The sequence below is a fragment of the Scyliorhinus torazame genome, chromosome 30 (genome assembly GCF_047496885.1).
Source record: "Scyliorhinus torazame isolate Kashiwa2021f chromosome 30, sScyTor2.1, whole genome shotgun sequence".
In the NCBI taxonomy this organism is placed as follows: Eukaryota; Metazoa; Chordata; class Chondrichthyes; order Carcharhiniformes; family Scyliorhinidae; genus Scyliorhinus; species Scyliorhinus torazame.
Genome location: NC_092736.1, coordinates 36,263,736 through 36,288,965, shown reverse-complemented (window position 1 = coordinate 36,288,965; position 25,230 = coordinate 36,263,736). Strand labels below are relative to the sequence as shown.

General features: G+C 51.0%; 1 protein-coding gene across 1 annotated transcript in view; it reads left to right on the top strand.

Moving 5' to 3' along the window:
- Nucleotides 1–25,230, top strand: part of lactb (lactamase, beta) — a 285,002-nt gene that overhangs the window by 23,274 nt on the left and 236,498 nt on the right. Inside the window, 3 exon segments of the mRNA XM_072492605.1 lie at nucleotides 2,033–2,223; nucleotides 15,348–15,744; nucleotides 20,477–20,642. Of these exon segments, the coding sequence (XP_072348706.1) occupies nucleotides 2,033–2,223; nucleotides 15,348–15,744; nucleotides 20,477–20,642 (754 nt within the window).

The window sequence follows — 25,230 nt, the reverse complement described above, 5'->3', positions numbered from 1 at the left end:
GGAAGGAACTTAAGGAAGGAGTCAGGAGGGCTAGAAGGGGTCACGAAAAGTCATTGGCAAATAGGGTTAAGGAAAATCCCAAGGCTTTTTACACGTACATAAAAAGCAAGAGGGTAGCCAGGGAAAGGGTTGGCCCACTGAAGGATAGGCAAGGGAATCTATGTGTGGAGCCAGAGGAAATGGGCGAGGTACTAAATGAATACTTTGCATCAGTATTCACCAAAGAGAAGAAATTGGTAGATGTTGAGTCTGGAGAAGGGTGTGTAGATAGCCTGGGTCACATTGAGATCCAAAAAGACGAGGTGTTGGGTGTCTTAAATATTAAGGTAGATAAGTCCCCAGGGCCTGATGGGATCTACCCCAGAATACTGAAGGAGGCTGGAGAGGAAATTGCTGAGGCCTTGACAGAAATCTTTGGATCCTCACTGTCTTCAGGGGACGTCCCGGAGGACTGGAGAATAGCCAATGTTGTTCCTCTGTTTAAGAAGGGTAGCAAGGATAATCCAGGGAACTACAGGCCGGTGAGCCTTACTTCAGTGGTAGGGAAATTACTGGAGAGAATTCTTAGAGACAGGATCTACTCCCATTTGGAAGCAAATGGACGTATTAGTGAGAGGCAGCATGGTTTTGTGAAGGGGAGGTCATGTCTCACTAACTTGATAGAGTTTTTCGAGGAGGTCATTAAGATGATTGATGCAGGTAGGGCAGTGGATGTTGTCTATATGGACTTCAGTAAGGCCTTTGACAAGGTCCCTCATGGTAGACTAGTACAAAAGGTGAAGTCACACGGGATCAGGGGTGAGCTGGCAAGGTGGATACAGAACTGGCTAGGTCATAGAAGGCAGAGAGTAGCAATGGAAGGATGCTTTTCTAATAGGAGGGCTGTGACTAGTGGTGTTCCACAGGGATTTGGAGGAAAATGTAACTGGTCTGATTAGTAAGTTTGCAGATGACACAAAGATTGGTGGAATTGTGGATAGCGATGAGGACTGTCAGAGGATACAGCAGGATTTAGATTGTTTGGAGACTTGGGCGGAGAGATGGCAGATGGAGTTTAATCCGGACAAATGTGAGGTAATGCATTTTGGAAGGTCTAATGCAGGTAGGGAATATACAGTGAATGGTAGAACCCTCAAGAGTATTGAAAGTCAAAGAGATCTAGGAGTACAGGTCCACAGGTCACTGAAAGGGGCAACACAGGTGGAGAAGGTAGTCAAGAAGGCATACGGCATGCTTGCCTTCATTGGCCGGGGCATTGAGTATAAGAATTGGCAAGTCATGTTGCAGCTGTATAGAACCTTAGTTAGGCCACACTTGGAGTATAGTGTTCAATTCTGGTCGCCACACCACCAGAAGGATGTGGAGGCTTTAGAGAGGGTGCAGAAGAGATTTACCAGAATGTTGCCTGGCATTAGCTATGAGGAGCGGTTGAATAAACTCGGTTTGTTCTCACTGGAACGAAGGAGGTTGAGGGGCGACCTGATAGAGGTCTACAAAATTATGAGGGGCATAGACAGAGTGGATAGTCAGAGGCTTTTCCCCGGGGTAGAGGGGTCAATTACTAGGGGGCATAGGTTTAAGGTGAGAGGGGCAAGGTTTAGAGTAGATGTATGAGGCAAGTTTTTTACGCAGAGGGTAGTGGGTGCCTGGAACTCGCTACCGGAGGAGGTGGTGGAAGCAGGGACGATAGTGACATTTAAGGGGCATCTTGACAAATACATGAATAGGATGGGAATAGAGGGATACGGACCCAGGAAGTGTAGAAGATTGTAGTTTAGTCGGGCAGCATGGTCGGCACGGGCTTGGAGGGCCGAAGGGCCTGTTCCTGTGCTGTACATTTCTTTGTTCTTTGTTCCTGCAGCAGTGAGTTCCAGGCACTCATCACCCTCTGTGTAAAACAACCTCCCCTTACGCATCTCCTCTAAACTTTGCCCCTCGCACTTTTAACGTATGTCCCCTAGTAATTGACTCTTCCACCCTGGGAAAAGGCTTCTCCTGCCTCTCATAATTTATCATTCTGATTTGCTTCAAGGGCTGGGATATGCGGATGTGGAAAACCGGGTCTTGTGTAATGCAGAGACAGTCATGCGCATCGCCAGTATCAGCAAACCCCTCACTATGACTGCCATAGCCAAGCTGTGGGAAAATGGAAAACTAGATTTTGATGCTCCTGTGCAGAAATACGTGCCAGAATTTCCAGAAAAAGAATACAAAGGAGAGAAAGTAAGAACGTTTAACAACATCTTTTGCAAGTTACTGCAAACATCTTTGTGTCTGACCGTTGATGGTCAATTATGTTATAGAGTTTGTGTTGATTTGAAGGAGTTTCAGTTTCACAATGCGTTTGTGCCGTGTCAATTGACAGTGAGGTCACTCAAACCAAGAGGCACAGATCGGCCTCATAGAAACAACCATTCAGTCCAAGAAACCAGCTTGGCATTCCTCCCTTTGTTTTTTTTCTTTATTCGTGTATGGGCCGTGGGCGTTGCAGGCTGTGCCAGCATTTACTGCCCATCCCTAATTGCCCTTGAGGGGACAATTAAAAGTCAACCACATTGCTGTTGGTCTGGAGTCACATGTAGGCCAGACCGGGTAAGGACGGCAGATTTCCTTCTCGAAAGGACATTAGTGAACCAGATGGGTTTTTACGATAATCGACAAAAACATGGTCACCATTAGACTTTTAATTCCGGGCGGCATGGCGTATGGTTAGCACTACTGCCTACGGCGCTGAGGTCCCAGGTTCGTTCCCGGCCCCGGGTCACTGTCCGTGTGGAGTTTGCACATTCTCCCCGTGTCTGTGTGGCTCTCATCCCCACAACCCAAAGATGAGCAGGTGGGGTGGATTGGTCACGCTAAACTGCCGCTTAATTCGAAAAAATAATTGGTGTTGCCAATCATAGAACATAGAACGATACAGTGCAGTACAGGCCCTTCGGCCCACGATGTTGCACCGAAAAAAATGCCATCTAACCTACACTATGCCATTATCATCCATATGCTTATCCAATAAACTTTTAAATGCCCTCAATGTTGGCGAGTTCACTACTGTTGCAGGTAGGGCATTCCACGGCCTCACCACTCTTTGCGTAAAGAACCTACCTCTGACCTCTGTCCTATATCTATTACCCCTCAGTTTAAAGCTATGTCCCCTCGTGCCAGCCATTTCCATCCGCGGGAGAAGGCTCTCACTGTCCACCCTATCTAACCCCCTGATCATTTTGTATGCCTCTATTAAGTCTCCTCTTAACCTTCTTCTCTCCAACGAAAACAACCTCAAGTCCATCAGCCTTTCCTCATAAGATTTTCCCTCCATACCAGGCAACATCCTGGTAAATCTCCTCTGCACCCGCTCCAAAGCCTCCACGTCCTTCCTATAATGCGGTGACCAGAACTGTACGCAATACTCCAAATGCGGCCGTACCATTTATAAAAATGACAAACAGCAGTGGCCCCAAAACAGATCCTTGTGGTACACCACTAGTAACTGGACTCCAGTCTGAACACTTTCCATCAACCACCACCCTTTGTCTTCTTCCAGTTAGCCAATTTCTGTTCCAAACTGCTCAATCACCCTGAATCCCATACTTCCGTATTTTCTGCAGTAGCCTACCGTGGGGAACCTTATCAAACGCTTTACTGAAATCCATATACACCACATCAACTGCTTTACCCTCGTCCATCTGTTTGGTCACCTTCTCAAAGAACTCAATAAGGTTTGTGAGGCACGACCTACCCTTCACAAAACCGTCACAAATCACGACCTACCCTTCACAAATCGGCACCGCAGACGCCATAATGTTGCTCTTTTTAACTGGATACTGATATGACAGTTATTAATGATATTGCTTTTCAGAGTCGCCAGGTATCAAATGATACCAACACAAGGTTTTACTGGATATCCATCAAAGACCAAACAACCAGTTATTTAGTTCAAGTTCAATGATAGTTTATTTACACACAAGAATTACTTCAAAATGCAACACAAAACACTACAAGCTAAATTACACATAACACTACAATCTGTACTTAACTTCAGGCACCCGGCTTTATGCAGAGGAACAAGGCCTTTGTTCGGATCTTGCGTGGCTGGGTCTGGAGAAGTGACTTTGTTTCTGCTGGGCTCACCCGTCTGGTAGCGATCGTTGGTCTTGAACTTGTCTTCTGGTCGTGATGCTACACTTGGTTTTAGGCGTTGGTCGGGGCCAAGATAGACCAACGCCGGGGCCAAGAGAGACTGAACACATGACAGTGTCTCTCTTTATCCCTCTGGGGTTTCGTGCTCTTTTGGGCGGTCCTTAGCTTTGGACCCAATAATTCGGCAGGCTTCGATTACTGCCCCCGATTGATGGCGGGGCGTGTCCTGAGCGGTCATTGGCCTTGGCTTTTTAGGCTCCCTGAGCAAAGGGAGTGGCGCCGATGAGTCTGTTTCTGTATCTGTTACCTGAGTGCAGGTCTTTGGTTCTGGGGAAATGGGCCATTAGAATGCAAAGTAGCTGGGGTTTCGATAGCGTTGAGTTATCTGTGTTGCCAATATTCATAAGCTCTGAGCGTCTGAGTCCTGGGTTGACCATATTTCCCATGGTCCTTTGCAGGTGGCCATATTTCCCAGGATCCTTTGTAAGTGGCCAACCCAGATGGCTACATTGGGTACTCTAAATTCATAAAAGAAAACAAATTAGGCTTTTAATTCCAGGTTTTTATTGAATTCAAATGTCACCATCTGCCGGGGTGGGATTTGAACCCGGGTCCCCAGAGCATTACTCTGGCTCTCTGGCTTATTAGTCCAGTGACAATACCACAACGCCACCGCCTCCCCTAACAACAGTTTTCAACCCTTCTGTTGACCCTGTTCTCGTGACCCTTCAGCCACTTATCAAACCAGTTTTTTAAAATAATATATTTTATTCAACTTTTTCGGCCAAACAAAACAGTACAAAGGTTTTTCCCCTATTACAACAGCAAAACAATATAAATAACCGTGACCGTATTTTAACAAATAAATAAATAATATATAAACTAAATGGCAACTGCCATAACAAAAATAATAGCTCTCCCAAATAATAAAATCAGCAATTCAATATACACAACCAAGTACCAATATCTTTACAAAAACACCCCCGAGGACCCACCTGGGCCCTTCCCCCTCCCCCCTGGGTTGTTGCTGTTACCTTCCCATTTCCTTTATCGTTCTGCGAGGTAGTTAATGAACGGTTGCCACTGCCTGGTGAACCCCTGAGCCGAACCCCTTAGTGCAAACTTTATCCGTTCTAGTTTTATAAACCCTGCCATGTCGTTTATCCAGGTCTCCACGCCAGGAGGTTTGGCTTCCTTCCACATAAGCAATATCTTTCGCCGGGCTACTAGGGACGCAAAGGCCAAAACAGAAGCCTCTCTCGCCTCCTGCACTCCCGGCTCTTCTGCAACCCCGAATATAGCCAGCCCCCAGCCTGGCTCGACCCGGACCCCCGCCACCTTTGAAAGCACCTTCGCCACCCCCACCCAGAACCCCTGCAATGCCAGGCATGACCAAAACATGTGGGTGTGGTTTGCTGGGCTTCTCGAGCATCTCCCACACCTATCCTCTACCCCGAAAAATTTACTGAGCCTTGCTCCGGTCATATCTGCCCTGTGCAAAACCTTAAATTGTATTAGGCTAAGCCTGGCGCACGAGGGCGAAGAGTTTACCCTACGTAGGGCATCTGCCCACAGCCCCTCTTCAATCTCTTCCCCCAGCTCTTCCTCCCAATTTCCCTTCAGCTCATCCACCATGTTCTCCCCCTCATCTCTCATTTCCCTGTATATATCTGACACCCTACCATCCCCCACCCATGTCCCTGAGATCACTCTATCCTGAATCTCCTGCGTCGGGAGCTGCGGGAATTCCCTCACCTGTTGCCTTGCAAAAGCCCTCAGTTGCATGTATCGAAATTCATTCCCTTGGGGCAACCCATATTTTTCCGTCAGCGATCCCAGACTCGCAAACGTCCCGTCCAGGAACAGATCCCTCAGTTGCACAGTCCCAGCTCTCTGCCATGCTCCAAATCCCCCATCTATTCTCCCCGGGACAAACCTATGATTATTTCTTATCGGGGACTGCACCGAGGCTCCCGTCATTCCCCTATGCCGTCTCCACTGCCCCCAAATTTTCAGTGTTGCCACCACCACTGGACTTGTGGCGTATTTCTTCGGGGAGAACGGCAGCGGTGCCGTCACCATTGCTTGTAGGCTGGTTCCTTTGCAGGACGCCATCTCCAATCTCTTCCACGCCGCTCCCTCCCCTTCTCCCATCCACTTACACACCATTGAAATATTGGCGGCCCAAGTACTCACTTAAGCTCGGTAGTGCCAGTCCCCCCCTCTCCCTGCTACGCTGCAAGAACCCCCTCCTCACTCTCGGGGTCTTCCCAGCCCACACAAAACTCATGACGCTTTTCTCGATCTTCTTGAAAAAAGCCTTCGTGACCTTCCAAGAGCCGGTGCAGACTCAAAGGGCCGAATGGCCTCCTTCTGCACTGTAAATTCAATGATAATCTATGATTAATCTAGGACAAAGGTTCGGCACAACATCGTGGGACGAAGGGCCTGTTCTGTGCTGTATTTTCTATGTTCTATGATCACCGGGAGGCACTGAAACACAAAAAGGAATCTCGGGAGGACTATCATTTTGACTGCCTGCACCCTCCCCACCAGTGACAGGGGCACCATGTCCCATCTCTTAAAATCCTCCTCCATCTGTTCCACCAATCTTGTTAAATTAAGCCTATGTAAGGTTCCCCAACTCCTGGCTATCTGGATCCCCAAGTACCGGAAATCCCTTGTTACCCTCCTCAGCGGTAAATCCTTTATTCCCCTGCTCTGCTCCCCCGGATGTACCACAAATAACTCACTCTTCCCCATGTTCAATTTGTACCCCGAGAATTCCCCAAACTCCCCGAGCGTCTGCATTATCTCAGGCATCCCCTCCACCGGGTCCGCAACATACAACAGTAAATCATCTGCATACAATGATACCCGGTGTTCTTCTCCTCCCCTGAGTACTCCCCTCCACTTCCTGGAGCCCCTCAGTGCTATGGCCAGGGGCTCAATTACCAATGCAAACAGTAACGGAGACAGGGGACACCCCTGCCTCGTCCCTCTATAAAGACGGAAGTAGTCAGACCTCTGCCTGTTCGTGATCACACTTGCCACCGGGACCCTATATAGCAGCTGTACCCATCCAATGAACCCTTCACCAAAACCAAATCTCCTCAACACTTCCCACAGGTAGTCCCACTCCACCCTGTCAAATGCTTTCTCGGCATCCATCGCCACCACTATCTCCGCCTCCCCCTCTGGTGGGGGCATCATCATTACCCCTAGCAGCCTCCGTATGTTCGTGTTCAGCTGTCTCCCCTTAACGAACCCAGGTTGATCCTCATGGACCACCCCCGGGACACAATCCTCTATCCTCATCGCCATCACCTTGGCCAGGAGCTTAGCATCTACATTCAAAAGGGAAATGGGCCTGTAGGACCCACACTGCAGCGGGTCTTTATCCTTCTTCAAAAGTAACGATATTGTTGCCTCCAACATAGTCGGGGGCAACTTCCCCCTTTCCCTGGCCTCATTAAAGGTTCTCGTCAAAAGCGGGGCCAGTAGGTCTATATATTTCCTATAAATTTCCACCGGGAACCCATCCGGTCCCGGGGCCTTCCCCGCCTGCATGCTCCCAATCCCCTTTACCACTTCCTCCACCTCCATCTGTGCTCCCAGTCCCGCCCTCTCCTGTTCCTCCACCTTCGGGAATTCCAGCTGATCCAGGAAATGCATCATTCCCTCCTTCCCTTCCGGGGGCTGAGCCTTATACAACCTCTCATAGAATGTCTTAAACTCCCCATTCACTCTCTCTGCTCCCCGTTCCATCTCTCCCTCCTCATCCCTCACCCCACCTATCTCCCTCGCCGCTCCCCTCTTCCTCAATTGTTGGGCCAGTAACCGACTCGCCTTCTCTCCATACTCATACTGCACTCCCTGTGCCCTCCTCCACTGTGCCTCTGCCTTACCCATGGTCAGCAGGTCAAATTCCACATGTAACCTTTGTCTTTCCCTGTACAGTCCCTCCTCCGGTGCCTCTGCATATTGCCTGTCCACCCTCAGAAGTTCTCTCAGCAATCGCTCCCTTTCTTTACTCTCTTGCTTCCCTTTATGTGCCCTTATGGATATCAGTTCCCCTCTGACCACCACCTTCACCGCCTCCCAGACCACTCCCACCTGAACCTCTCCATTGTCATTAAGCTCCAAGTACCTTTCGATACACCCCCTCACCCTTAGACATATCCCCTCATCCGCCAACAGGCCCATATCCATTCTCCAGAGTGGGTGCTATTCCTTTTCCTCTCCTACCTCCAGAGTGTGGAGCGTGGTCTGAGATGGCTATGGCCGTGTCACCTTCGGAATCAGTGCCCTTCCCAGGACAAAAAAGTCTATCCGTGAATATACCTTGTGAACATGGGAGAAGAATGAGAACTCCTTACTCCTAGGTCTGATAAATCTCCAAGGATCTACTCCTCCCATCTGCTCCATGAAGTCCTTAAGCACCTTGGCCGCTGGCGGCCTCCTCCCGGTCCTGGACCTCGACCGGTCCAGCCCTGGATCAAGCACTGTATTGAAATCTCCCCCCATTACCAGCTTTCCCGCCTCCAGGTCTGGGATACGCCCCAACATACGCCTCATGAAGTTTACATCATCCCAGTTCGGGGCGTATACGTTCACCAGAACCACCGCCTCCCCTTGCAATCTGCCACTCACCATCACGTATCTACCCCCACTGTCCGCCGCTATGGTCTTTGCCTCAAACAGTACCCGTTTCCCCACCAAAATAGCCACCCCCCTATTCTTCGCATCCAAACCCGAATGAAACACCTGTCTCACCCATCCTTTACGTAGTCTGACCTGATCTGTCAATTTCAGGTGCGTCTCCTGCAACATAACCACATCTGCCTTTAATTTCTTTAGGTGTGCGAGTACCCACGCCCTTTTAATCGGCCCATTCAGCCCTCTCACGTTCCACGTGATCAACCGGGTTGGGGGGCTCTTTACCCCCCCCCCCTCCTTGTCGACTAGCCATCCCCTTTTTTACCCCAGCTCCTGACCCGGTTCCCACGTACCCGTATATCCCACCAACGGTGCCCTCCCGCCTCGACCAACCCGCCCCATAACAGCTCCCCCTTCCCCTTAGCAGCAGCAACCCAGTTAGCTCCCTCCCCCCTCCCCCCCTCCGCTAGATCCCCCTCCAGCGTAATTATACCCCCCATGTTGCTCCCAAAAGTCAGTGAACTCTGGCTGACCTCGGCTTCCCCGTTTGCCCTCGGCCTCTCACTGTGCGAGGCCCCCACCTTCCTGCGTCCCTGTTCCCGCCTTAATTACCATAGCGCGGGAACGAGGCCCGCGTTTCCCACTCAGCCCCGCTTTCCTACCCACCGGTGCCCACAGTTCCTCATACTCCCCCCACCCCCCCCCCAAACGAGGGGAAGAGAGAAAATTTACAGGATTAATGAGTTAACAATTGAAAAATCATCCCCCCCCCCCTTCCTCGTCCCACATAGTCACCCCACCATTTTGCCCCAGAAGCTCTTTCTCTCGCCAGACTATTCCAGCTTCTCGTCCACAATGAATGTCCACGCCTCTTCTGCCGTCTCAAAGTAGTGGTGCTTCCCTTGGTATGTGACCCACAGTCTCGCCGGTTGCAGCATTCCAAATTTCACCTTCTTTTTGTGAAGCACCGCCTTAGCCCGATTGAAACATGCCACCTCCGCACTCCAATCCTGGTATACGCGGATCACCGCGTTCTCCCACCTGCAGCTCTGAGTTTTCTTCGCCCATCTTAGGACCATCTCTCTGTCGTTGTAGCGGTGAAACCTCACCACTATGGCTCGAGGTATTTCTCCTGCCCTTGGTCTTCGCGCCATAACTCGATAAGCTCCCTCCACCTCCAAAGGGCCCGTCGGGGCCTCCGATCCCATTAGCGAGTGAAGCATCGTGCTCACATATGCCCCGACGTCCGCCCCCTCTGCGTCCTCGGGAAGACCCAGGACTCTTAGATTCTTCCTCCTCGAATTATTCTCCAGGGCTTCCAACCTCTCCACACACTTCTTGTGCTGCGCCTCGTGCATCTCTGTCTTCACCACCAGGCCCTGAATTTCATCTTCATTTTCAGCAGCCTTTGCCTTCACGACCCGAAGCTCCAGCTCCTGGGTCCTCTGCGCCTCCTTTAGCCCTTCAATCACCTGTCGCATCGGGGCCAACACCTCCTTCTTCAGCTCTTCCACACAGCGCCGCAGGAACTCTTGTTGCTCCGGGCCCCATATCGAACTGCCACCTTCCGACGCCATCTTGCTTCGAGCTTCCCTTCCTTGCCGCTGCTTCGAAGGATCCACTGCAATCCTGCCGCTATCCTCTCCTTTGTCCATCAACGTCCGGGGGGATTCCCTTCTATTTCACCGCACAGTGATTTTGGCCGTTTAAAATTGCCGTTGGGGCTCTTATCAAGAGCCCAAAAGTCTGTTCCAATGGGAGCTGCTGAAACATGCGACTTAGCAGGTCATCACCGCACCCGGAAGTCCTCACCGCACCCGGAAGTCCATCGAACCAGTTCTTAACTGTAGATGTGGTTTCCAGCTGTGTGAAATTGTGGCTTTCCCGCAAATTGGAAGAGGGCTGGGCCTAGCTTCTAAGTCATTAACTATGCTGCGCTAGTTTGATTAAGCTGCCACTTGTCCTCAAAGCACATAGGGGGCAGCAGAGACACACAAATCACCACAACAAATATTAGATTGGGGTCTCCAATTCCTAATGGTGGATATCTCAATTGGAAACGGTCACTAACATAGCTTTGAGGACAGAGTAGACAATGCCTGTGTTCAATAAAGGGTGTAACTCCTGCCCTGTTCAACTGTCAGAATCGTGGGCGGGATTCTCCGACACTCCGCCGGGTCGGAGAATCGCCGGGGGGGCGACATGAATCCCGCCCCCGCCGGCCGCCAGATTCTCGCGCACCAAAAATCCAGCGGGGGTGGGAATCGCGCCGTGCCGGTCGGCAAGCCCCCCCGGCGATTCTCCGGCCTGCAATGGGCCGAAGTCCCGCTGCTGTCATGCACCACCTCCCTTATCGGCAGGACCAGGCGCGGACGGGCTCCGGGGCTTCCCCCACGGTGGCGTGGCCTGCGATCAGGGCCCACCGATCCGTGGGCAGGCCTGTGCCGTGGGGGTCCTCTTTTCCTTCCAGCCTCGGCCACAGCCTCCGCAATGGCCGAAGCGGAAGTGACCCCCCGCGCATGCGCGGGGATGCCGGCAGCCAAAGGCCTTTCCCGCCATCTGGCGGCGCGCCAACCACTCCGGCGGTGAGGGCTTGGCCCCTAAAGGTGCAGAGAAATCCGCACCTTTGGGGTGGCCCGACGGCAGAGAGGTTCCCGCCACTCCATCCCGCCGGGACCCCCCCCCGCCCCGCCGGGACACCCCGCCCCGCCGGGACACTCCCCCGCCGGGACCCCCCCGCCCCCGCTGGGACCCCCCCCTCCCCGCTGGGACCCCCCCCGCCCCGCCAGGACACCCCGCCCCGCCGGGACACCCCGCCCCGCCGGGACACTCCCCCGCCGGGACCCCCCCGCCCCCGCTGGGACCCCCCCCGCCCCCGCTGGGACCCCCCCCCCCCCCCCCCCCCCCCCCGCCCCGCCTGGTAGGGGAGAATCCCGCCCCTTGTGTTTTTGGTATGGTTGCTGTAAAACCTATTTCTGTGTGGTGTGCGCTCGCCGGTTTCGTACCCCATTCATGTTCATTTATCAGCTCTCATGTTTTTGAAAGGACAAGTTTAAGCTGCTGATGGAGAACGTTGGGCTGTTGACGGTCTGTTTTTATGAACTGTGAGCCCAGCTTTGCGGACTCGATTTGGCATTGCAGCCCCACCAACTCTGACAAACCATCATAACACAGAAGCGGGGGTGGGCCATTCACTGCACTCACAGCTGCTCTATCTCAGCTCCCTGCACTATCCCTATTTCCTTTAATTCCCTAATTGAGTGAAGGAATATTTCCTCGTCTCAGACCTCAATAGCCAACCCCTTATTCTGAGAAGGTGCTTCCCTTGATCCAAACACTCAAACCAGCGGAGGCAGCTGATCTCAGGATCGAGCCCATCAAGCCCCTTAAGAATTTTACACCATTAGGTTTCAAATAGATCACCTCTCATTTTTCTGAATTCCAAGGAATGTGCCAATGGAACAATCCCCTCATTCTAGGAATCAGTCTGGTAAAACTTTGTTGCATTCCCTGCAAGTCTAGTTTTCCTTGGGTAAGGAGAGTAAAGCTGAGCACAGTACTCCTGCTGTGGCCTGAGCAAGGCTCTATGTAATTGTTACATTTCTTTTCCTCTTATCATAGATTATCATAGAATTTACAGCGCAGAAGGAGGCCATTCAGCCCATCGAGTCTGCACCCACTCTTGGAAAGAGCACCCTACCCAAGGTCCGCTCCTCCACCCTATCCTCATAACCCAGCAACCCCACCCAACACTAAGGGCAATTTTGGACACTAAGGGCAATTTATTATGGCCAATCCACCTACCCTGCACATCTTTGGACTGTGGGAGGAAACCGGAGCACCCGGAGGAAACCCACGCACACGCGGGGAGGATGTGCAGACTCCGCACAGACAGTGACCCAAGCCGGAATCGAACCTGGGACCCTGGAGCTGTGAAGCAATTGTGCTTCAACCTTTTTGTAATAAACGCTCAAATACCGTTTGATTTGCAAAGTGCTTGCTGAACTTGCATGCTAACTTTGTGATTCATGTACAAGGACACCCATGTTCTTCGGAATAACAGTATTTCCCAATCTCTCACCATTTAAAAACACAATTCTTCCTTCTACAGAGGATAACGTACCATTTTCTCACATTATATTCCGTGCTCATGCCCACTTACTCAAGCTATCCACGCACATTTTCAGCCTCTTTGTCCTTCTCATAGTTTACTTTCCCATTTAGCTTTGTAACAAAGTTGGACGTTTTACACTCAGCCCCTGATTTAAGTCACTGATATCGATTATAAGTAATAGCTGGGGGACTTCCGGCCGTGACATGTAGGTGGAGGTCACACGTCAGGTGGTTCTCGCCAGAGTTCCCGTTGTTTGGTCCTTTTCACTTAGTTTTGGGGGAACTTTTATATTAGCTGTCTTCAATAAGGTCGTGAGTATTGGAGGATGTCAAAAACCCAATGAAAGAATACGGCAAGAACAAATGCTAATCCACCAGCGGGCCCGGGTTCGGTGCAGAGTGCTGTGGGAGGAAAGATGTTGGGAGCAAGCTTGCCGGGTGGGGCTGCGCCCATTATGGTGGGCAGGCTGGCCGAGGTGTTGGTGGTGGAGTTCGAGCGGTGGTTTGCCAAGCATTTTGGGCAAGTCCTGTGGGGGGGGCATCCTGGCTGCTCGGCCCATCTCCTCCACTTCCCCGCCCCTCCCCCGGCTCTGTCAGGGGCCTCCCCGCCGCAGCCAGCACTGCCGGTGTCCGGGCCAGCAGCCTGCAGTCACTCCACGCCATTTCCCACCTCCTCTCTCTCGCTCAGCAGCCAGGACGCCAGCTTCACGATTTGCAAAACCACAAGTGAACCGCGTCGTCGTGAACTCGGCCCATCGGAGGCCCCCGACCATCGGGTGTCAGGCCCTCTAAAGATATGCCAACCATGCTTTAATCCCACGCGACGAGCGATGCATTTACACCATTTTCAGGATGCAGGAGCATCCCGATCTGGCGTCAAACCGGCGCCTAACCCCATTTTGGCGTCGGTAAATGGAGAATGCTGCCCAGCATCTCTGGCAATGCAGCACTCCTTCAGCACTGCACTGAAGTATCAGCCTAGATGTTGTGGGCATGTCTCTGGAGTGGGACATGACTTGAGGTGAGAGTGGTACCGACAGAAACACGAGAAAGAGGAGTAGGCAAGGAGCATGTGTCTCGTCCGAGCCCCATCCACATTCAGTACAATCATGGCTTCAACTCCATCTTCCCTCCCACTCCCCATATACCATAATTCCCTGTGAGACCAAACATCTGTCTATCCCAGCCCCAAATGTATTCCATAATGGAGCATTCACAACCTTCTCGGGTAGAGAATTCCAAAAGTGGAATGAGAGTGAAATAGTTTCTCTTCTTCTCAGTTCGCAGAAGTCCTAAATGATGTGCCCCAATCTCTGAGAATCTACCCTATCGAGCCCCTTCAGAGTTTGCGCCTCATTCTTCTGAACTCCAGAGAACATGAGAGCACCCGAGGAACGGCTCATCAATCTCCCACAGGACTGCATATAGAGAGTTGCCACCCAGGTTGAGAGGGTTGTTAAGAAGGCGTACAGTGTGTTAGCTTTTATTGGTAGAGGGGTTGAGTTTCGGAGCCATGAGGTCATGTTGCAGCTGTACAAAACTCTGGTACGGCTGCATTTGGAGTATTGTGTGCAATTCTGGTCGCCGCATTATAGGAAGGATGTGGAAGCATTGGAAAGGGTGCAGAGGAGATTTACCAGAATGTTGCCTGGTATGGAGGGAAGATCTTATGAGGAAAGGCTGATGGACTTGAGGTTGTTTTCGTTAGGGAGAAGAATGTTAAGAGGAGACTTAATTGAGGCATACAAGATGATCAGAGGATTGGATAGGGTGGACAGTGAGAGCCTTTTTCCTCGGATGGTGATGTCTAGCACGAGGGGACATAGCTTTAAATTGAGGGGAGATAGATATTGGACAGATGTCAGAGGTAGGTTCTTTACTCAGAGAGTAGTAAGGGCGGGGAATGCCCTGCCTGCAACAGTAGTGGACTCGCCAACACTAGGGGCATTCAAATGGTCATTGGATAGACATATGGACGATAAGGGAATAGTGTAGATGGGCTTTAGAGTGGTTTCACAGGTCGGCGCAACATCGAGGGCCGAAGGGCCAGTACTGCGCTGGAATGTTCTATGTTCTAAATGTAGATTATGCTGAAGTGGGTTTGAGAAAGGGTGATAATTATATCAGGAATTCCTATTTCTCTATCTAGCCTGACATAATTTGGATACTATTTGCTCTTAAATGCCAAAGCTGATGACAATTTGGGAAGTAGTGTTGGTTCAATCATAGGAGACCAGCTGAGGAGCTGGGAGATCAAAATGGAGGTGCAATAGCGCCACCAGTGGCAGGAAGACAGGTTTAGATAGGCAATTTCCATTATAAGTGGGGTCATTGAAATTTAATAAACTTTTTGCTTTAAAAACGTGACTTAATGTAACATGTTTTTGTATTATCATTACCTTAAAACTTGAAAAATACCATTCTGTACCTTGCAACAGGTGACAATAACTACAAGACAGCTAATGTCTCATCTGAGTGGCATTCGACACTATGAGAAGGACGTTAAGAAGGTGCAGGAACAAAAAGGAAAAGTCAAGAGGCTGGTTAAAGATGAGGTGGAGTCCAAAGCTTCTGCTCAAAGCAGCAAAGATAAGAGAACTGCAGGAAAACAAAGAGAGACACCAGAGAACACGGAAATGGGAAGGGGGGGTGACAGCAGGAAGCAAAACAAATGCCCCAAATCAGAAAATGATGATTGCGAAGGCTCCGGGAAAAGCAACAGAGCTCCACAAAACAAAGAGTTTAACCACGAGGAATACTACATCAAGGAGAAGTTTGAGAGTGTTTTGAAATCACTGCAGCTCTTTGAGAATGATCCCTTGATCTTCAAACCTGGTAAAACAAAGATAGGTTTCTCTACCGATTATAGGATAGAAATCTTGGCTTTAATTAAAATGTTGTTTCAATTAATAATGCACATTAATTTAACCCTTAAAATGCTCAATGCAGAAAATTGCAGAGTTGGACACTGATGAAGGAGTTCCAGCTACCTCAGAAACTGGAAATGAGCAGAGTTATAACCTTGTCTGAGTTCTCTTCCCCGCAGATCTTCCTGCAGAACAGACATAGCTTTACGATCATGCCCTGGGCTCCATCATTATGAATTATTCCCACTCTCGCCCCTTCCCCCGCCGAGCTTTCCGAAAAGCAGTGACTGTTTGGGTTACAGATTTAAGAAACGGCGGCACAGTAGCAGAGTGGTTAGCACGGCTGCTTCACAGCTCCAGGGTCCCGGGTTCGATTCCCGGCTTGTGTCACTGTCTGTGCGGAGTCTGCACGTTCTCCCCGTGCCTGCGTGGGTTTCCTCCGGGTGCTCCGGTTTCCTCCCAAAGACATGCGGGTTAGGTGGATTGGCCATGATAAATTGCCCTTAGTGACCAAAAAGGTTAGGAGGGGTTTTTGGGTTATGGGGATAGGGTGGAAGTGAGGGCTTAAGTGGGTCGGTGCAGACTCGATGGGCCAAATGGCATTGTATGTTCTAAACATCAGCATAGAGTCAAAGAGTCATACAGGACTGAAGAGGCACTTAGGCCCATTGAGTCTGCACCAATGCCGCACTATGCCTGCCCTGTCCATGCCCCTCAGAGTTTTATACACCTCAATCAGGTCCCCCCTCAGCCTTCTCTATTCTAAAGAACATAACCGGAGCCTATCCAGCCTCTCTTCATAGCCCAAATGTTCCAACCCAGACAACACCCTGATGAATCTCCTCTGCACCCCCTGCAGTGCAATCACATCCTTCCTGTAGTGAGGCGACCAGAGCTGTACACAGTACTCCTGCTGTGGCCTAAGTAAAATCCTGTACAGCCCCAACATAACCTCCCTGCTCTTTGTTTCTATGCCCCGACTGAAAAAGACAAGTGTCCCGTATGCCTTAACTTCCCTAATCACCTGTCCTGCAGCCTTCAGGGATCTGTGGATAAGTACCCCAAGATCCCTCAGTTCCTCTGTATTGTCCAAATTGCCACTCCTCCTGTGTGAACTAAAACAGTGAGTGTGGAACAGCTATTCAGCTGTGGAAAGCATTACACCCAAGTCCAATTGTAGAAATGTAGAAAATAGGAGCAGGAGGAGGCCATTCGGCCCTTCGAGCCTGCTCCGCCATTCATCACGATCATGGCTGATCATCCAACTCAATAGCCTAATCCCGTTTCTCCCCATAGCCTTCGATCCCCTTCGCCCTGAGTGCTATATCTAACTGCTTCCTGAAAAGATGCAATATTCCTGTGGTAATGAATTCCACAGGCCGACCTCTCTCTGGGTGAAGAAATGTCTCCTCATCTCTGTCCTAAATGGTTTACCCCGTAACATCCGACTGTAACCCCTGGTTCTGGACACACCCACCATCAGGAACATCCTTCCTGCATCTACCCTGTCCAGTCCTGTTAGAATTTTATAGGTTTCTATGAGATTCCCCCCTCATACTTCTGAACTCCAGCGAATGCAATCCTAACTGACTCTGTCTCTCCTTATACGTCAGTACCACCATCCCAGAATCAGTCTGGTAAATCTTCGCTGCACTCCCTCGAGAGCAGGAAAGTCCTTCCTCAGACAAGGAGACCAAAACTGCCCACAATATTCCAGGTGCGGTCTCACCAAGGCCCGATATAATTGCAGCAAGACATCCCTGCTCCTGTACTTGAATCTGCTCACGATGAAGGCCAACATACCGTTTGTCTTCTTTACCGCCTGTGTACCAGCACGCTTACCTTCAGTGACTAGTGTACGAGGACACCCAGGTCTCGATGCACATTCCCCTTTCCTAATTTATGGCCGTTTGGATAATAGTCTGCCTTCCCGTTTTTGCTTCCAAAGTGTGGCAAGTGATCGTATTGCTGTCTCACAACTCCAGGGACCCGGGTTCCCGTCTGTGTGGAGTCTGCACGTTCTCCCCGTGTCTGCTTGGGTTTCCTCCGGGTGCTCCAGTTTCCTCCCACTGTCCAAAGATGTGCAGGTCAGGTGGATTGGCCATGATAAATTGACCCTCAGTATCCAAAAGGTTAGAACATAGAACATAGAACATTGGGACAGGGTGGAGCCGTGGTCTGAAGGAGGGTTTTTCCAGGGGCCGGCGCAGACTGAATGGGCCGAATGATCGTATGCCTGTCGGAAGTGACTTGATAATGATCAGGAGCAGCAAGATCACAGGTCTATCTTTCCCTTATTCCTTACTCGGATGTGATAACTGATTGGAAAAGAAAGGATAATTGGATTTTTATCGCATCTTTAACAACCTCAGGACACCCCAAAGCTTTTGAAACTTTTGAAGGGGATGTGGTCACTGTTGTAACAAGGAAACTTGGCATCCAAGGTGCACACAACAAGCTCCCTCAGACTGCGCTGGACGATCAACCTCGATTCCATGTTCAAATCTCGGGAGTGGGACTTCAACCCACAACCTTCGGCTGAGAGAGTGTTGCTGGCACTCCCAACTCAGCTCAGCCAGCCTGGGATTCAACCTGGCTTGGCACTGACCAGAAAGCCACCCAGTCAGACACCTTGTAGCAAACTGGTGGGGTTAGTGGGTTACTGGGATAGGGTGGAGGTGTGGGCTTAGGTGGGGTGCTCTTTCCAAGGGCTGGTGCAGACTCGATGGGCCAAATGGCCTCCTTCTGCACTGTAAATTCTATGATCTATGATCTATAAACACAACCTCCCCCCTCTCTCCTGCCCCTCCCTCAGCAATCAACAGTAACCAACTCTCCAAAATGCAAAATGAATAAACCCCAACTATTGTAGAACCTATCACCCCCCTCCCCCCGCTTAGACCAAATTTGACTTTCTTCAGGGCTCTTGACAAACCCCAGCCCCCTGCCCCCCCCCCCCCCCCCCTCCACACCGAGGCACAGGCAGAGAAGCCGACCTCCACCCCAACAGGACTCGTCTTTGGGCGATCAGTGAGGAGAAGACATCTGTCCCAGCTACAGCTCTGTCCGGTCCGACACCCTGACTATGGCTTCGAGGGGACAGGGCTCCACATCCACATGCAGAACCCCCAAAATGGTCCTGACAACCTTCCTCGGAAACCTTTCCAGCTCCGGGCACGACCAAAACATATGTACATGGTTCGCAGTGCCCCTCCCACATCGCACACAGACATCCTCCATCCCTCGAACAACCGGCTCATCCTCGATTTTGTTAGGTGCGCCCTGTACACCACCTTCAGCTGTATCAGCTCAAACACAGGTCAAGGTCAGGAAGGACATGCTGGCACTGGAGCGGGTCCAGCGGAGATTCACACGGATGATCCCAGGAATGGTAGGCCTAACATACGATGAACGTCTGAGGATCCTGGGATTATATTCATTGGAGTTTAGGAGGTTGAGGGGAGATCTAATAGAAACTTACAAGATAATGAATGGCTTAGATAGGGTGGACGTAGGGAAGTTGTTTCCATTAGCAGGGGAGACTAGGACCCGGGGGCACAGCCTTAGAATAAAAGGGAGTCACTTTAGAACAGAGATGAGGAGACATTTCTTCAGCCAGAGAGTGGTGGGTCTGTGGAATTCATTGCCACAGAGGGCGGTGGAGGCCGGGACGCTGAGTGTCTTTAAGACAGAAGTTGATAAATTCTTGATTTCTCAAGGAATTCAGGGCTATGGAGAGAGAGCGGGTAAATGGAGTTGAAATCAGCCATGATTGAATGGTGGAGTGGACTCGATGGGCCGAATGGCCTTACTTCCACTCCTATGTCTTATGGTCTTAAGGCATTTACCCTCCGCAGCACCTCACACCACAACCCCTCCTCCAGCGCCGCCCCCCAACACTTCCTCCCACTCTGCCTTAACACCCTCCATGGACACCACATCCTCCTCCAAAATCCTCCCGTAAATCGCCGAGATGACCCCCCCTCCAGCCCCCTCGCTGACAGCACCGCCTCCAACTGCGAGGGGGCAGGGTCTATGACCAAACCTTTATCCAATGCCTTCATAGAATAGGAGACTGACTGGTGCTTCATAGAATCCCTGCAGTGTAGAAGGAGGCCATTCGGCCCATTGCATCTGCACCAGCCCTCGGAAAGAGCATCTTATCAAGGCCCACTACCCTGTCCTAGCCCTGCAACCCTGTTACCTAACCTATGCATCCTTTGTATGACCAGTCCACCTAACCTGCACGTCTTTGGACTGTGGGAGGAAACCGGAGCACCCGGAGGAAACCCACGCACACACGGGGAGAAAGTGTAAACTCCTCACATACAGTCGGAATTGAACTCGGGTCTCTGGCGCAGTGAGGCAGCAGTGCTAACCACTATGTCACCGTGTCGTATGTGACTCATTGTCAAATTTTGTTTCACTACACTCCTATGTTAAAGGTGCTATGACAGTGTAAGTTGTTATTGCATTGATTTCCTAGCTGGGCTTATGTAGATTTGGGGAGCTGGGTAAGAGATGTACATTTAGTAATTTGGACTAATTTTACAACAGAAAACAACACTGCGATCTGTCCACACAGAAAAATCTCTGTGTAATTGTCCAATTCACAAGTGTCGGAAAGTTTTCGAAGGATGTTGCATCTATCACAATTTGCTACCCAGTCTAATGCCACTGTCCTCTCTTGTGTTTTAAAGGAAGTCAGTTCTTGTATTCGACACATGCTTGGACCCTTCTCAGTGCTGTGGTGGAAAGGGCTTCCGAGCAGAATTTCTTACAATTTATGAAGAAGATGTTCCGGGATCTTGACATGCTCAGAACCGTGCCAGATGAATATGAGCCAATCGTATACAACCGAGCAAGGTAGTCTCCCCTCGTGGAGGTGGTGATCCCCTGAGTCCTTAAATGAGCTAGCAATTAATTTTAATTTTGCCGATAAGCAGTTTTCTGTCTCCTGATTCCCTCAGGGATGACAGTGGGACCGGGGGAGGAGCAAGACCAGTGACTATCCCAGCTACTGAATGATGACTCGGGACTGTAGCTACAGAGGGAGTAAATTAGAACGGTTACCAATTACCGGGATAGAAACCGTTTGAGGAGGAAAGGTAGAGATAAGATCAAGGCAGCAGAGTGTGAAGTTTAAGCAGATGTGTCCTCCAATCATTTGGATTGTTCTGAGGAATAGAAAGTACCCCAAAAGGAAGGGAATGGGGTAAGGAATGTACCACAAGTGGAGGGAATAGGGTAAGGAATAGAACATAGAACAATACAGCGCAGTACAGGCCCTTCAGCCCACAATGTTGCACCGAAACAAAAGCCATCTAACCTACACTATGCCATTATCATCCATATGTTTATCCAATAAACTTTTAAATGCCCTCAATGTTGGCGAGTTCACTACTGTAGCAGGTAGGGCATTCCACGGCCTCACTACTCTTTGCGTAAAGAACCTACCTCTGTCCTATATCTATTACCCCTCAGTTTAAAGCTATGTCCCCTCGTGCCAGCCATTTCCATCCGCGGGAGAAGGCTCTCACTGTCCACCCTATCCAACCCCCTGATCATTTTGTATGCCTCTATTAAGTCTCCTCTTAACCTTCTCCTCTCCAACGAAAACAACCTCAAGTCCATCAGCCTTTCCTCATAAGATTTTCCCTCCATACCAGGCAACATCCTGGTAAATCTCCTCTGCACCTGCTCCAAAGCCCCCACGTCCTTCCTATAATGCGGTGACCAGAACTGTACGCAATACTCCAAATGCGGCCGTACCAGAGTTCTGTACAGCTGCAACATGACCTCCTGACTCCGGAACTCAATCCCTCTACCAATAAAGGCCAACACTCCATAGGCCTTCTTCACAACCCTATCAACCTGGGTGGCAACTTTCAGGGATCTATGTACATGGACACCTAGATCCCTCTGCTCATCCACACTTTCAAGAACTTTTCCATTAGCCAAATATTCCGCATTCCTGTTATTCCTTCCAAAGTGAATCACCTCACACTTCTCTACATTAAACTCCATTTGCCACCTCTCAGCCCAGCTCTGCAGCTTATCTATATCCCTCTGTAACCTGCTACATCCTTCCACATTATCGACAACACCACCGACTTTATTATCGTCTGCAAATTTACTCACCCACCCTTCTGCGCCTTCCTCTAGGTCATTAATAAAAATGACAAACAGCAACGGCCCCAGAATGTTCCACAAGTGGAGGGAATGGGGTAAGGAATGTACCACAAGTGGAGGGAATAGGGTCAGGAATGTACCACAAGTGGCGGGAATGGGGTAAGGAATGTTCCACAAGTGGCGGGAATGGGGTAAGGAATGTTCCAGAGTGGCGGGAATGGGGAAAGGAATGTTCCACAAGTGGAGGGAATAGGGTAAGGAATGTTCCACAAATGGCGGGAATGACGTAAGGAATGTTCCACAAGTGGCGGGAATGTTATTACTGATCAATCTCGTGGCACTTTGCTGTTCTGGGAGGAAGACTATTCCGTCCATCTCCATCGATAATCATAGAAAGAGACAAGGCAGCAACAACTCACTGCAGTTGTTGGAGTCTAGAGGTTCTTGGGTGTCATTGGCTGCACTCTCATGGACAACTCGTGTGAAAGGCAGTGTGTCAGCGCTCCCTCAGTGTGTCAGTGTGTGAAAGACAGTGTGTCAGCGCTCCCTCAGTGTGTCAGTGTGTGAAAGGCAGTGTGTCAGCGCTCCCTCAGTGTCTGTGTGTGAAAGGCAGTGTGTCAGCGCTCCCTCAGTGTGTCAGTGTGTGAAAGGCAGTGTGTCAGCGCTCCCTCAGTGTGTGAAAGGGAGTGTGTCAGCGCTCCCTCAGTGTCTGTGTGTGAAAGGCAGTGTGTCAGCGCTCCCTCAGTGTGTAAGTGTGTGAAAGGCAGTGTGTCAGCGCTCCCTCAGTGTCTGTGTGTGAAAGGCAGTGTGTCAGCGCTCCCTCAGTGTGTCAGTGTGTGAAAGGCAGTGTGTCAGTGTGTGAAAGGTAGTGTGTCAGCGCTCCCTCAGTGTGTCAGTGTGTGAAAGGCAGTGTGTCAGCGCTCCCTCAGTGTGTCAGTGTGTGAAAGGCAGTGTGTCAGCGCTCCCTCAGTGTGTCAGTGTGTGAAAGGCAGTGTGTCAGCGCTCCCTCAGTGTCAGTGTGTGAAAGGCAGTGTGTCAGCGCTCACTCAGTGTGTCAGTCTGTGAAAGGTAGTGTGTCAGCGCTCCCTCAGTGTGTCAGTGTGTGAAAGGCAGTGTGTCAGCGCTGCCTCAGTGTCTGTGTGTGAAAGGCAGTGTGTCAGCGCTCACTCAGTGTGTCACTGTGTGAAAGGCAGTGTGTCAGCGCTGCCTCAGTGTCTGTGTCTGAAAGGCAGTGTGTCAGCGCTCCCTCAGTGTGTCAGTGTGTGAAAGGCAGTGTGTCAGTGTGTGAAAGGCAGTGTGTCTGCGCTCCCTCAGTGTGTCGGTGTGTGAAAGGCAGTGTGTCAGCGCTCCCTCGGTGTCTGTGTGTGAAAGGCAGTGTGTCAGCGCTCCCTCAGTGTGTCAGTGTGTGAAAGGCAGTGTGTCAGTGTGTGAAAGACAGTGTGTCAGCGCTCCCTCAGTGTGTCTGTGTGTGAAAGGCAGTGTGTCAGCGCTCCCTCAGTGTCTGTGTGGGAAAGGCAGTGTGTCAGCGCTCCCTCAGTGTGTCAGTGTGTGAAAGGCAGTGTGTCAGCGCTCCCTCAGTGTGTCAGTGTGTGAAAGGCAGTGTGTCAGCGCTCCCTCAGTGTGTCAGTGTGTGAAAGGCAGTGTGTCAGTGTGTGAAAGACAGTGTGTCAGCGCTCCCTCAGTGTGTCTGTGTGTGAAAGGCAGTGTGTCAGCGCTCCATCAGTGTCAGTGTGTGAAAGGCAGTGTGTCAGCGCTCCCTCAGTGTGTCAGTGTCTGAAAGGCAGTGTGTCAGCGCTCCCTCAGTGTGTCAGTGTGTGAAAGGCAGTGTGTCAGCGCTCCCTCAGTGTCAGTGTGTGAAAGGCAGTGTGTCAGCGCTCCCTCAGTGTGTCTGTGTGTGAAAGGCAGTGTGTCAGCGCTCCCTCAGTGTCAGTGTGTGAAAGGCAGTGTGTCAGCGCTCCCTCAGTGTGTCAGTGTCTGAAAGGCAGTGTGTCAGCGCTCCCTCAGTGTGTCAGTGTGTGAAAGGCAGTGTGTCAGCGCTCCCTCAGTGTCTCAGTGTCTGAAAGGCAGTGTGTCAGCGCTCCCTCAGTGTGTCAGTGTGTGAAAGACAGTGTGTCAGCGCTCCCTCAGTGTCAGTTTGTGAAAGGCAGTGTGTCAGCGCTCCCTCAGTGTGTCAGTGTGTGAAAGGCAGTGTGTCAGCGCTGCCTCAGTGTGTCAGTGTGTGAAAGGCAGTGTGTCAGCGCTCCCTCACTGTGTCAGTGTGTGAAAGGCAGTGTGCCAGCGCTCCCTCAGTGTGTGAAAGGCAGTGTGTCAGCGCTCCCTCAGTGTGTGAAAGGCAGTGTGTCAGCGCTCCCTCAGTGTGTCAGTGTGTGAAAGGCAGTGTGTCAGCGCTCCCTCAGTGTGTCAGTGTGTGAAAGGCAGTGTGTCAGCGCTCACTCAGTGTGTCAGTGTGTGAAAGTCAGTCTTTCAGCGCTCCCTCAGTGTGTCAGTGTGTGAAAGGCAGTGTGTCAGCGCTCCCTCAGTGTGTCAGTGTGTGAAAGGCAGTGTGTCGGCGCTCTCTCAGTGTGTCTGTGTGTGAAAGGCAGTGTGTCAGCGCTCCCTCAGTGTCTGTGTGTGAAAGGCAGTGTGTCAGCGCACCCTCAGTGTCTGTGTGTGAAAGGGAGTGTGTCAGCGCTCCCTCAGTGTGTCAGTGTGTGAAAAGCAGTGTGTCAGCGCTCCCTCAGTGTGTCAGTGTGTGAAAGGCAGTGTGTCAGCGCTCCCTCAGTGTCAGTGTGTGAAAAGCAGTGCGTCAGCGCTCCCTCAGTGTGTGAAAGGCAGTGTGCCAGCGCTCCCTCAGTGTGTCAGTGTGTGAAAGGCAGTGTGTCAGCGCTCCCTCAGTGTGTCAGTGTGTGAAAGGCAGTGTGTCAGCGCTCCCTCAGTGTCTCAGTGTGTGAAAGGCAGTGTGTCAGCGCTCACTCAGTGTGTCAGCGCTCCCTCAGTGTGTGAAAGGCAGTGTGTCAGCGCTCCCTCAGTGTGTGAAAGGCAGTGTGTCAGTGCTCCCTCAGTGTGTCAGTGTGTGAAAGGCAGTGTGTCAGCGCTGCCTCAGTGTCTGTGTCTGAAAGGCAGTGTGTCAGCGCTCCCTCAGTGTGTCAGTGTGTGAAAGGCAGTGTGTCAGCGCTCCCTCAGTGTGTCAGTGTGTGAAAGGCAGTGTGTCAGCGCTGCCTCAGTGTGTCAGTGTGTGAAAGGCAGTGTGTCAGTGTGTGAAAGGCAGTGTGTCAGCGCTCCCTCGGTGTCTGTGTGTGAAAGGCAGTGTGTCAGCGCTCCCTCAGTGTGTCAGTGTGTGAAA